This window comes from Tenebrio molitor, chromosome 4, assembly GCF_963966145.1.
Source record: "Tenebrio molitor chromosome 4, icTenMoli1.1, whole genome shotgun sequence".
Lineage (NCBI taxonomy): Eukaryota > Metazoa > Arthropoda > Insecta > Coleoptera > Tenebrionidae > Tenebrio > Tenebrio molitor.
This window is the reverse complement of record NC_091049.1, coordinates 29,297,675-29,309,694: the sequence shown is the minus strand read 5'-3', so window position 1 is coordinate 29,309,694 and position 12,020 is coordinate 29,297,675. Positions and strand designations below refer to the sequence as shown.

The 12,020-nt window shown below is 36.1% G+C and overlaps 3 protein-coding genes across 3 annotated transcripts; 1 reads left to right on the top strand and 2 right to left on the bottom strand.

The window, feature by feature from the left end:
- Positions 1-2,736: 2,736 nt before the first annotated feature.
- On the bottom strand, positions 2,737-4,091 carry LOC138127709 (chymotrypsin BI-like). The gene is made up of 6 exons (XM_069043764.1): positions 3,934-4,091; positions 3,704-3,879; positions 3,492-3,655; positions 3,354-3,440; positions 3,171-3,304; positions 2,737-3,121 (listed from the first exon to the last, which is right to left on the bottom strand). The coding sequence occupies exons 1-6, from the start codon at positions 3,994-3,996 to the stop codon at positions 2,960-2,962; spliced, it is 786 nt and encodes a 261-aa protein (XP_068899865.1). The 5' UTR covers positions 3,997-4,091; the 3' UTR covers positions 2,737-2,959.
- A 1,720-nt stretch (positions 4,092-5,811) lies between these two features.
- LOC138129497 (transmembrane protease serine 9-like) lies at positions 5,812-8,296 on the bottom strand. The gene is made up of 13 exons (XM_069045788.1): positions 8,072-8,296; positions 7,877-8,031; positions 7,660-7,829; positions 7,525-7,611; positions 7,358-7,479; positions 7,159-7,308; positions 6,943-7,035; positions 6,857-6,896; positions 6,652-6,802; positions 6,439-6,605; positions 6,304-6,390; positions 6,107-6,249; positions 5,812-6,059 (listed from the first exon to the last, which is right to left on the bottom strand). Exons 1-13 carry the CDS (start codon positions 8,132-8,134, stop codon positions 5,892-5,894), a joined length of 1,596 nt encoding a protein of 531 aa, XP_068901889.1. The 5' UTR covers positions 8,135-8,296; the 3' UTR covers positions 5,812-5,891.
- Positions 8,297-8,669: 373 nt separating this feature from the next.
- On the top strand, positions 8,670-9,624 carry LOC138127710 (chymotrypsin-1-like). Its single transcript, XM_069043765.1, has 2 exons — positions 8,670-8,824; positions 8,876-9,624. The coding sequence occupies exons 1-2, from the start codon at positions 8,776-8,778 to the stop codon at positions 9,562-9,564; spliced, it is 738 nt and encodes a 245-aa protein (XP_068899866.1). The 5' UTR covers positions 8,670-8,775; the 3' UTR covers positions 9,565-9,624.
- The last annotated feature ends 2,396 nt before the right edge of the window (positions 9,625-12,020 follow it).

Genomic DNA, 12,020 nt, shown 5'->3' with positions numbered 1-12,020 from the left:
TCGCGTCGTGTAAGACGAGTTATTGACGCCAATGGAGCAATGACCAAGTATTGATTTTAAACTTCATTCATTTTATCTTTTGATTTAGCTAAGTACTTAAACAAAAATAAATGTTTCATTTCCTTGTCTTTGCCTTAATGTTTTTCGTTTGATTTTTTAAAAAATACGGCATACTCGTGTAATTTCCACGGTTCTCTGTTTGGTACTTTAATCCAAAAATAGCCGCAAGTCTGCCTCTAGTCTCTAGTGCCACTAGCGACTAGCGGTCGTGTGGTAATTGTGTAAGAGTGGAACTTGTCCTTTGTATTCACAAAATTTGAACTGATGGACTGAATGACAGATTGTCAAAATGACAATAACGATAACAAAGCGAGGTTATTGGTGCTTAAGGGTAGTTTACACTTCATGTCAGGGCCTTGAAAGTGACGGACGAAATTTTTTGGCCGCAATAGTACCAGATGTGAAATGAACTACTAAAGTAAATTTATAGGTTATCTGTCACTCACAATATGATGAAAATTTGTAAGTAACAAATGAACTACTTCCAGTGATTCTAAAATCGACATGACCAGTCTATCTATCTCTATAGTCATGGCTTACTGCGAGTGAGTTTTTATTGGAACACACGATATTATTAATGTGTTTGATGATGATAGCAAATGAGAATGATTAATAAGGTATTTAACACAACTGACAACTGAAAGCACAACGGCACAACACAAACCGATTTTTGGATTAGATAGAGATAACCAACCAATTATTAACACACTAGAAACTAGATTTTGTCTTTTACATGCGAAGCACTACTTTCCAGTAAAATAGCCAAGTTTTTAAGGTCATTTAAAAATTTAATATTTCAAGTAAAAGTAACAATTTTAAACACATTTTAAGAATATGTATAGATTCTTAAAGAAATTCTTAATAAAATTATTCTTCTCCATCTCCTCGTGAACCAGGGCGATCCTACTCAGATGAGTGCTCGGTAATTGTAGCCTGGGTGTTGGGATGCTCTCTGTGTAATGGTTGTTGTGTTGTGATTGTGTTTTGTGTATCATTTTCTTTTTGGCAGGGCTTTTAATTCGGCGTCAAGCCTGTTAGCCGTCAACAATAATAATAATAATAATAATAAATAGATGGGTTTTCCCTTCTTCTGGAAATAATTCCATGTTTTTAGGGCATCCATTTATGCAATAAAAAATTAATTATTTATTATCCTATTACAAGAGTAAAAACATCTCCATGTTTATAAATTCCTTTAATTGATTCATTATTAATTAACAAGAAAAAGGATTAATATCCAAACGGTATTGTATCAAAGTTTTCTAGAATAATTCTTTTGTCATAAACAAAAAAAATTCTTTAATTTCTATTTTATTTAAAAGTTCTTTAGTTTTAGTATCTCTGGTAATTCGATTATATTGTGTACAGATTTTATTGTCTTTGTTCGTTTTTGACTCTAGGCCAGCTCTGCTGGACTTTTCTAAAATATTATTTATACTATCGGAATTAATCTTTTTGGACGTTTCATAGTTTAATGTAAATTCTTTTATTTTACAAACAACTTTACCTGTATTAGTCTTATAACAATAACTCTTTGGACCTGTTGATACCCAGTCAACAATCCATACGTCCTTACCTAATTCATCGGTCCAATCTCCCAATAGACATCCTGTTTTGACAGTGTTTTTCCCGTTATCTATATATACAATGCTATCTGTATCATAATATACTACACTTTCTTCTAATTTGTCTAACATTTCGTACAATCTTAGCCTTGCATTGGCAGTTGTAAAAGCAGCTATATTGGTATTGAAATCATTTTCTACATAGCAATTTTTATACTTGTAATCAATCTGTAACATATTTTCGTTTAATTCACTGATATGTATATTATCAAGTCTGTCGTCTAATAAAATTTCATAAAATCTCTTAATATCCGTAACATATTCTGTTGCGCCCATATTTTGTCTCTGACCAAATTTACCCCATAAGGAATTTAAGCAAATTTTTGCAACAGCTCTCTTTCCAGGATTATTTTCTATTTTACCCAATTCAATACCTAAATTTTCTTTTACAGCTTTTCTATATTCTTCTTCTGATTCAAAATCATTTCTCCATTCACTTGTCTCTAACTTTATTTTCATAAATGCTTTTACATATCTTTTAAACAAATAACTCGATTTTTTTTCAAAATGCCAAACTTCATCAATAGTTACAAATTTATGTTGAAACCGGTGCGATGATTTCACGATCGTAGATAAAATGTTGTAAGATATACGTGTAAAAAGTTCTTTGTTGCACTCACATCCTTTAAAATACTCCCTCGTACCTCGGTCGTATTTTAAACCCGTTCGTGCAATAAAGGAAAACTTTTTACACTTATATCTTAAATAACTATGATTCAACTAGTGGGATAATGAAAAATACAATCTTAAATCAATCACATTTTATTTATTTATATTAACATTAACATTTATATTAATAGACAAAAAATTCTTCCACATGTATTTTTTTCAATACTGCAGCTTTCTTGGCCTTGTATCCTCTCGACTCACTCTTCAGATAGCTAAAGAATAAAATGTATGCCAAGTAACCTCTAGGAAATATGCTTTAAAATAAGGAAACCGCATTGGCAAATTATGATAAACAGAGTGTATTTTTAAAATGTGCCGAAATTTTACCTACGAAGTTGTGGGACAACGTAGAAAACTAAAAGTAATTAAAAAAAATTGTAGCTCAAAAAATAAATGTCATTTTATTTTTTTACGTAGAACTTTTTAAATATTTTTTCCGAGTTCTACATGAAGGCAGTAACTCGTGGTTAAAATTGGGTCACGCATTTCAATAACACCCTGTATAATTACATTTTTTTTACATATTGTTAAACTAACACACATACAAAAATAAATCATATAGCCAAAATAAGTATTTTATTTAATTTGGCCAAGATGTTTCCAATTTAGACACCGGTTGTTGTTCTGATCCAATCCCTGTAGTACGCCGTCCTCGAATATCCCGAGGGATAACCGCTCTCGCACCCTCTACTGCTGACAAAACTGACAACCCCCACATGTACAGCGTTACTGCCAGATCCCGTCACCAGCGGACCTCCACTGTCCCCCTAAAAAAAAAAAAATCAACATGAAAAAACCCTCCAGAGGAAAACTCACATTGCAAGTGCTTTTACTAGCACCGGTGGCACACACCACCCCCGAACCCAAGCTTCCGTAATAATTTGAGCATTGAGTGTTAGTAATCGAGCTGAGAGTGACATAATTGAGGGTGTTGGTGACCCCAGACGCGGCTAGAAATGACAGTTTAGCAAGTGTCTCAACTACAAGGGTGCCTCTTACAGTCGCTTGTTTTTCCCCAACCGCTCACGGTGACAGAAACCCCGGAACCCAGAGTGCTGCTCGCAAGAGTGATGGGTTGGACGTAAGCTGCAAGAAAATCTTGTTAAACCGGTTCAGGTGTATTTTTTGAAGTGGTACTGTTGAAAGTGATGGGCGAGGTCAACTGGATCAAGGCGACGTCGTTGGCTAGGGTCGAAGGGTTGTAAGAGGGATGAATCACGGCTCTCGTGGTGGTGACGGTGGTGCTGCCGGAGTCTGGCGTGAGGGTGTTGGTGCCCAGATAAATAGTGAAGGAAGTGGCTCTGCAAACAAGATCGTGTCACACGAGTAGAGTTATTTGTGATGGTTACCCTCTAGCGCAATGGGCAGCGGTCAGAATCCACTGGTTGCTGATGATGGAGCCTCCGCAGAACGACTGGCCTGAAGAAGTGGTGAAGATGACGGCTGCTTGCCAGGGGAATTGTCCTTTTGATGCTGGGGAACCGTTGATGATTCTACCGCTCGTCGCGTTGAAAGGAGTGATTTTCTGGAAGTTTTAGATCAGGACTGTGTGATCAGTGGTGACTCTTGGGTGGGTTACCTCGTCCAGGGGAAAAGCCCATATTTGTGTCACGCACAACAAGAAAAAAGCCAACAGATTCATCTTCTCGGGAGGGTAACTGCTGAATGTCCCAGTACGTTTATCAAATATATAAGAAATACGTTATCTCTGATTTATGATGAAGTATTATTTTATTAATTTAGTATCGATCGATCATTTTGGATTTTTTTGTCTGATGACCTCGGTTGAAATGTTTCTATCTCTTACTGGATTATTGGATTAGCGATGTTGTAAATAAATCTGATTTGGTTTTAACCTCATTCCCGAGAAGCTTATTTTTAACTTTTTTTTAAATAAATCTTTGTTTTTTTATTACATATTTAAAAAGTTTCTGTCGATAAATACTTCTTCATAATATAATTTTTTTAGAATTATTTTTGAAAAACCATTCCGTTTTAGAAAAATCATACGTTTGATAATTATTATTTTTATATTTGAAATTATCAGGTGATTGATAACGAATCTAAACCGGATACCTAATACAAAAGGATTCAGTTAAGAGAAAATACATAAACAAAAAATAATTCTATTTACTTCATTACTCAGCTTTTATTGTTGTACCTGTACAATTTTCCTTCTTCTTTTCTACTTCTGTTTTTCTGATACAGCTAATTGCTTTTTCTTGTTAATCTTTGGGTTAATTTGTTCTTATTTCTTGTATTATACATGGTATAAATTATTTTTTGTTGTTTTTTTGGTTGTAATTTTTCATAAATCCTTTTAGACCAAATTTCTCAACTTACATCAATATGCAAAAAATAGTGTGTACCAACACGTTATGAAAGTCTCTTTTTTTCACTTATTTGCTTGATTAACTCGGGCTACGCCTTCGTTAATCAATCAGCAAATTTGTGAAAAAAAGTATGACTTTCATAACTAGTTGTACAAATAACTATTTCAGTATCAATATCAAGTTTGGACCAGAATGAGCAAAATAGTTACATATTTTTATATTAAGTGTGTGAAGTGAATGTTTTTTGTGCAGGAAAAGGTCTTTTATGACGCATATTTACTGCAATGTCACTCCTGTATTTTTCGTTATCTCTACGTTACTCAGTATGACGCAAGTTTGAAATGAAGGGAGAATCCAAGAAGAAAAGGAACCAAAAATATGAAAACGTTTTCATGCATTAAAATAAAAAAGACAAGTTTAAACTGAACCTTTGTTTTCCGTTTTATTATCAATTTTCTAGACAAAACACATGACGATGAATCTTGCACCCTTAGATTCCTCTTTTCAAAGCGCTTCCTTTGATGTGAAAGAATATCAATGTCTATAAACTGTTTGAAGAATTTGCGAAGCATTTACTCCTGCGCAAACCTGTAATAGGTTATCAATCACTCTATCTGTTTCCATAATCAATAGATATCGCTTAAAGCGTAGATTATTTGGAGCATGTTGACAGCTAACCTAAAATTTAAAGCCAAAAATTTTTTTTTCTTTGCAATCCAAAAATAGAACAACATAACGATTCCTACTCTCGAAGCAAATATCTAAGGGCACCTTTTGCTGAAAACAAACATGGTCACTTATGTCGCGGTTAAACATAAACAAATGTCATTCGTGTCAAACGGCGGGAAATTCAAACTTTTCACTGTTCTAAACGGTTTAATTTTTCCAACGCCTACTCAGCCCAGGATCTCGTTTGAACGCGCGATATAAGTATACGAGTATACGATGGTACCTCTAAAAAGTAGACGACACATCACACAACTGTGTTCGACTGATAATTATGTCATATAACCTTCATGCCTTGTTATCAGTCGAACACAGTTGTGTGATGTGTCATCTAATTTTTAGAAGTAATTAAATACACAAAAATAAATCTCAGAAACGTCCCAGATCAAAATTCACCATCACTTTGACATTAAATTTATTTTTGTATAGTTACAAAAGTATAGGTAAGTAATTAATTTTTTAAACTACAACATCTTCCCTAGTTTGAAATACCGGTCTTGCCCTCAATCCAGTCTCTGTAATAGTAAGTTCTGGCAAATCCTGCAGGCTTTCCACTCTCGCATCCATCGCTGTGTCCAAAACTGACAACACCCACGAGGACGGGATCTCCGGAAGCGTCAAACACTAAAGGTCCACCACTGTCACCCTACAAGGACAGCTCTAGCTCATTTATACTAAATATCGAGAGCGTACCTCGCAAGTACTGTGCACCACATCTCCTTGTCCTTGAGCGCAAACCACCCCATCTCCTATAGATCCAAACACCTCTCTGCAATCGTTGTCTGGAATCGTGACAAGATGTACATAGTTCAAGTCGTTGCTGGCTCCGTCACCTCCTGAAAATAGCGATTTGAAAATGTTTGCACTTTTGGAGTAGGTAGATTTAGTACCGTCGCTGGTTAGACCCCATCCGCTCACTGTGACAGTAGAACCATCATCCAGTGGACTAGAAGGGAGAGCGATTGGTTGGATATTGTCTAAAAACAATATTATCAACTAGAATTAACGATTTGGATGTCAATTACCATTGACTGTGACGGTTTGCTTTAGAGGTATCAGAGCAATATCATTAGCTAATGAAAGAGAGCTATAATTTTCATGTTGGATGTACTCGGTCGCTGTCAAGACAACTCTGTCAGGGTCAGTTCCGGTGAGTGTGGTGGATCCCAAAGTAATCGTGAATGATGTGGCTCTACAAAAGAATATTTTTGTTTTGTTTGGTTTAGAAACGCACTCACCCTTGTACACAGTGTCCAGCTGTCAGTATCCATCCGCTGTCGATTAGGGCACCACCACACAAGTTAGTGACTCCAGATTGGGCGACAAATATCGCCACTTGCCACGGAAATTGACCTTTAGCTGCTTTGTCACCATTGATGATGCGTGGACCTTGAAACAATTACACTAGTACCTAATGCTAGTACTTTTGGAAAAACTGCATACCGAGATCTTTGAACGGTACCAAATTTCTGACACTGCTACTCTAGAATCATAAATGAGTTTTTGAACTGAGAGTTTTGGTACTTTACCTCGAGGGGCAAGGCCCAAATTGAGACAACACAAAGAAAGATAACACCAAAACGTTGCATCTTTGCTACTAGATTTCGAAACCATACGGTAGTCTTTTATAGCGAATTGTTTATCCTTATCAAATCAAGTGTTCCTGTTATTGCATTTAGTTAAATATTATCTTTATTGTTTCTATGCTGACACCACACTTTCGTACAAAGGACATAATATTAGATATACAACTTTGTTTGGATCCACTCTATGTAGAACGATGTTCTTGCATATCCACTGCTGCCGCCGCAAGATCTGAGCCAGCTTGCAATACCGATGTGAACAAAACTAGAAGTGGAGTTGTCATGGAGAACTAGAGCTCCACCACCATCACCCTGAAAAAGTCTTTAGTCTATGTGAAACAACCTCAAAAATTTGACTTACCGAGCAAAGAGCTGCATTTGTACAAAGCATTCTATCTGTCACAATAGAATTCTCACACGCCGAGTTATCATATGTAGACACAGTAGCGTATCGTAGTTTGGCAGTTGGAGAAAAAGAAAGACCTAAAAGTTTGTTAAACGTGGCCAAAACTGAAAAAAGAAACTCACGGCCCAAAGTATCTCCCCATCCGCTTATGACAGCATCCATGCCACCAGGGATAAAGTCAGCACTTAAAGCGATAGGTTGGACGTAATCTGGAAAGAAACGTTGTGACAAAATCAAAGTCGCAGATGTGACAGTACCATTGAAGTCTAAAGATGTTGGCAGTTGGACAGCTCCAACGTCATTGTCATAAGCCCAAGGGTCCCACTCTTCGTGCAGTACCCAATAGGTCGCATGTTGTTCTATTTGGTTAGGATCATCACCTCCTGAACTGAGAGTACCTAACAGTACTCGTATACGAAACTGTGCCCTAGATGCAAAACTTGTACTATCTACAGCTCTGATACACACTTTTACCCATCAAGACAACCCGCTGATGTCAGTACCCACTGTTCGCTGATAACGGCACCTCCACAGAAATGCATCTGGTCTGCTTTGGGGATGTAGAGAGCCGCTTGCCAAGGAAATTGACCCTCAGAAGCCGGCGATCCACCATAAATGCGAGGAGACAACTAAATTTTTGTGAAGATAGCAAGTACGTACAGTACTCACCTGCCAAGATGGCACAAAGCAGAAGCATAAGAAATAAGGCAGAGAGAGAGATTTGGCCACCATTTTAGAAATAAATTTGGCTCAAACTAAACTGGAATTGTTTTCGGTACTGATTCTTAATTTATCAGATATTGAATGTCGTAAGTGATTTATCAAATATGATACAATTGTTATGTACAAAACTTACGTTGATTTCTTTTCGTATCCGTTGCGCTATAGTTGTAATTTACTAGTTGTTACAGAAACTTTTCAATGCTGTCTTTTCCATAGAAAAGTACCAGATAAAAGGTACTTATCTTGATTACTCTAGAATCTGTACTTGAAAAATCAGTTAGTTTAATTGAGATTTGAACTAAAATATTTCAACTTTTTCCTTGTTTCAAAATGTAACAAAATTATCTTCTGAAGTACTTTGATAAGTACCTAATGGGTGACTATATTTTTACTGGGAAATAATAGTTGACTAGAATCATGTGGGCAACTGCCGAAGGAGACGATTTAGTACTAGAACAATTTTAGAGATAAGCGGAAGATAGTACTGCTTCTTGACACCTTGATAAATCTACAAAAGAAATTGTGAAAGCAGCGTCTGATTTGTAGTTTTTAGTGACTGTCACAAAACTGTGATTTGTCACAAATCGATAAGCTGATAAGTCGTTCCGTTATTAACTGATAAAAAATCATTTGCTAAAGACAACCAAAAAATGGAGCTTCATCTTCTAATTGTCTCGCTCATGGTCTGCTCTACTTTAGGTAAATCTACGTGTTCTGTGTTCTAATGTAATTTCCACAATAATTTGAAAGGAGTACCAATTCGTGGGCGAATTTTTGGTGGCAACCCTGCTTCACCCGGTCAATTCCCCTACATCGTTGCTCTAAACAACGTCGATCAATTCTGCGACGGTTCCATCATCAACAAGAACTGGATCCTGACAGCGGCCCACTGTCTACCCGACATAACATCAAACACTTCAGTACTGGTGGGTACCAACATTGAACACTCCGGTGGTACCACCTACTCCATCTCCAAAGCGATTGCACACGAAGATTATGACTCAAATACCACTCAAAATGACTTGGGTTTGATTCAAATCGACGGCGAGTTTGAATTTAGCGACACAGTTCAAGCCATAGAGTTCGGCGATCCAGAAGAGAACGCAAGTTGTGTTGCTGTCGGTTGGGGTGCGACTGAACACGTTTCCTTTCCGGAAGAATTGCAGTTTGTAGAATTGAGAGCGTTGAGTTTGGAGGAGTGTCAAGGACGTGTAGGGGATTTGGATCCGTTCTATTTGGGACCAGAGCAAGTGTGCGCCTTGGGGCCGGAAGGCAAAGGAGTGTGTTTTGGAGATTCGGGGGGGCCTCTGGTTTGTGGGGGGAAGTTGGCGGGGGTCGTTTCTTATTCGGTTTCTGTCTGTGCTCAGGGATATCCTGACGTTTATACAAGACCCTCGTTTTACGTCGACTGGATCAACAGAAATGTGCAAAATAAATAAATTGTTGTAAAATAATTATTTGATAATATGAAAGCAAATAAAAATTAGTGTCTAGTGTTATTTTGAGTTTTTTTAAATGTCAAAAAATGAAATTATACTCAAACGAAAACTGTCTTATCAGGTTAAAAACACAAAGATACTTATTTCGTTGGTAGCGAAATTTTTGTTTCATTTTTAATTTAATTTATGAAAAAGTAACAATACACATGGGATTAGCCTGCTGTGTCGTCATTCTAAAGTGTTGGTGTTGTCATTTTCTCTTTTTGCATTTTAGAATGGTGGTGAGCCGTGTCCTAGTGGACATGTACAGTCGATGGACAAATAAAACTGGGACAAAAATGACAATCACATAAGTCAAAATTTACAAATTTGCATCGTTTAATTACGGCTTTATCACAAATAGGTTAACTTTGGTATGACATATTATGTAGAAACTAACAAATATACTGACAATTCAATGGTCTGATTTACATAGATTAAATTTTAAGTGTCCCAGTTTTATTTGTCCACCGACCGTACATATGTTTCACGTGGACACCTCTCAGGAACCTCAATAAAGTTTTTCTTCTAAAACGGTATTACAGAAAAAAAATCTTTTCAAAAATTATCAAATTAACCCCTATTGCCATTTAAAAAAATTCAAGTTATCCTTGTATCTCGAAAACAAATGAAGGTATAAAACTGAAAAAATTGGAAAGAATAGAATTTAAATGCTCTTAACTCCTTACCAAATCTCAAGGGTTTCCGAGAAACCATTCTCGAGATATTGAACTGTTGCCATACTTTGTAGCGATCCTGTATATAAGATATAAGCAGACCGATAATCGGCGAGGTCTTTGTGCCCAAACCCAAAGCCACATCGTAGCGAAAAGAATATCATTTCTGAGATCGTACAGTCGCGAGCAATAAATTTTGGTCGTCAAGGTCATTTTTTGACGCAATCGAAAATGCTCCATTGTAAAACAGTCGTAAATATCATAACCTATCATCATGTTCTATGACATTAATTGTCACTTTTTTTCTCATTTTTTTGACACTTTGTTGACATGAGCATAATTAGGCAGGGATTTTTTTTTAATCTGTGACAATCTAACCAAATTTTGAAATGACATTGACGACCAAAATTTATTGCTCGCGACAGTACATTAAATATTTATGATTTGATAAACCTTGGGCATTCGCCTACACCGACGAAACATTAGTATTTAGCAAAGGTTCTGAAAAACAAACGTTGCAAGATGGTTCATCGAAAAGTCTGCACAACAAAGGAAAAAGTTCTTGTAAAATATACAATGTAATAGTGCGGGAACAAAAGAAGGGTTTATTGACGATGCTAGTCTTATATACAGGGTGTTTCTGAAATACGTGTGTTAATTTTAACCAGTGAAAGAACTCACCAATTTATGAAACTTTTCTCTATCTTATAAAATATTGTGGTAAAAACGAGGAAGTGCTGAACGTATGGACTGAAGTCTATATTAAAGTTCACTACTGAGAAATAGTATATTAAAACATGAGCTTTATAATAGTAGTTTATTTGACGAGTTTGTGTGTAAATTGGGTCTTTTTGGCACGCGTGGGCCATTTTAAAACGCGAGTGAAACAAGCGTTTTAAAGATCCACGAGTGCCAAAAAAGGCCCAATTTACACACGAATGAGTTGAATACAACGTTTTTTTGTTCGACGAGCCCCTTAAAGGCTCCAAATCGCTTAAAACCTTTAAAATTAGCTTGACGTTTCGTTTTGACAAGTTGTGACATTTATCAAAATCCGTTCACATAGGAGAAAATTCTCAAAATCTGACAGTGTCGAACAAAAAAATAATTTTCAGTCATTTATAGTCACTCGGTACTTTCATTAAGAACTGTCTTTTCATACCAAAATTTAATTTTTTATTAAGAACAACTCTATTTTGGAAATTTTCTAATTATGTTAATTCAATTGATTCTTCTTTAGAAAGAATACTTAATTTACGTTTAACTGATTTACAATGGTGTCAGTCCACTTTACCGACTAGATTTGGTGAACTGGGAATTCGCCGTATTTCCGATATTTGCCTCTTTGCTTTCCTATCTTCAATTCATGGTGTTAAAAAGCTTGTTTTTCTATTATTAAATTCAAAGGATAATGAGCTTATTATTCATCATTATGATGAAACTTCAACAGTCTGAGATGTAGAAAATGAGAACAAAAGACCAACAATCCCACAATTTCAAAAGAATTGGGATATCAATATCAAACGAATAATTGCCAAAGACTTAATTTTTAATTCACCTAGAGACTTGGCTCGTTTTAAGGCTCTGCAATGCAGAGAATCAGGATCTTGGTTACATGCAATTCCTCCTCCTAATATTGGTACTCTTTAAGATAACATTTCCTTCTAAGTTTGTATTGCTTAAATATTGGGTTGTAATCTTTGTACAACTCATATTTGCAAATGCAATGCGAAAGTTGAC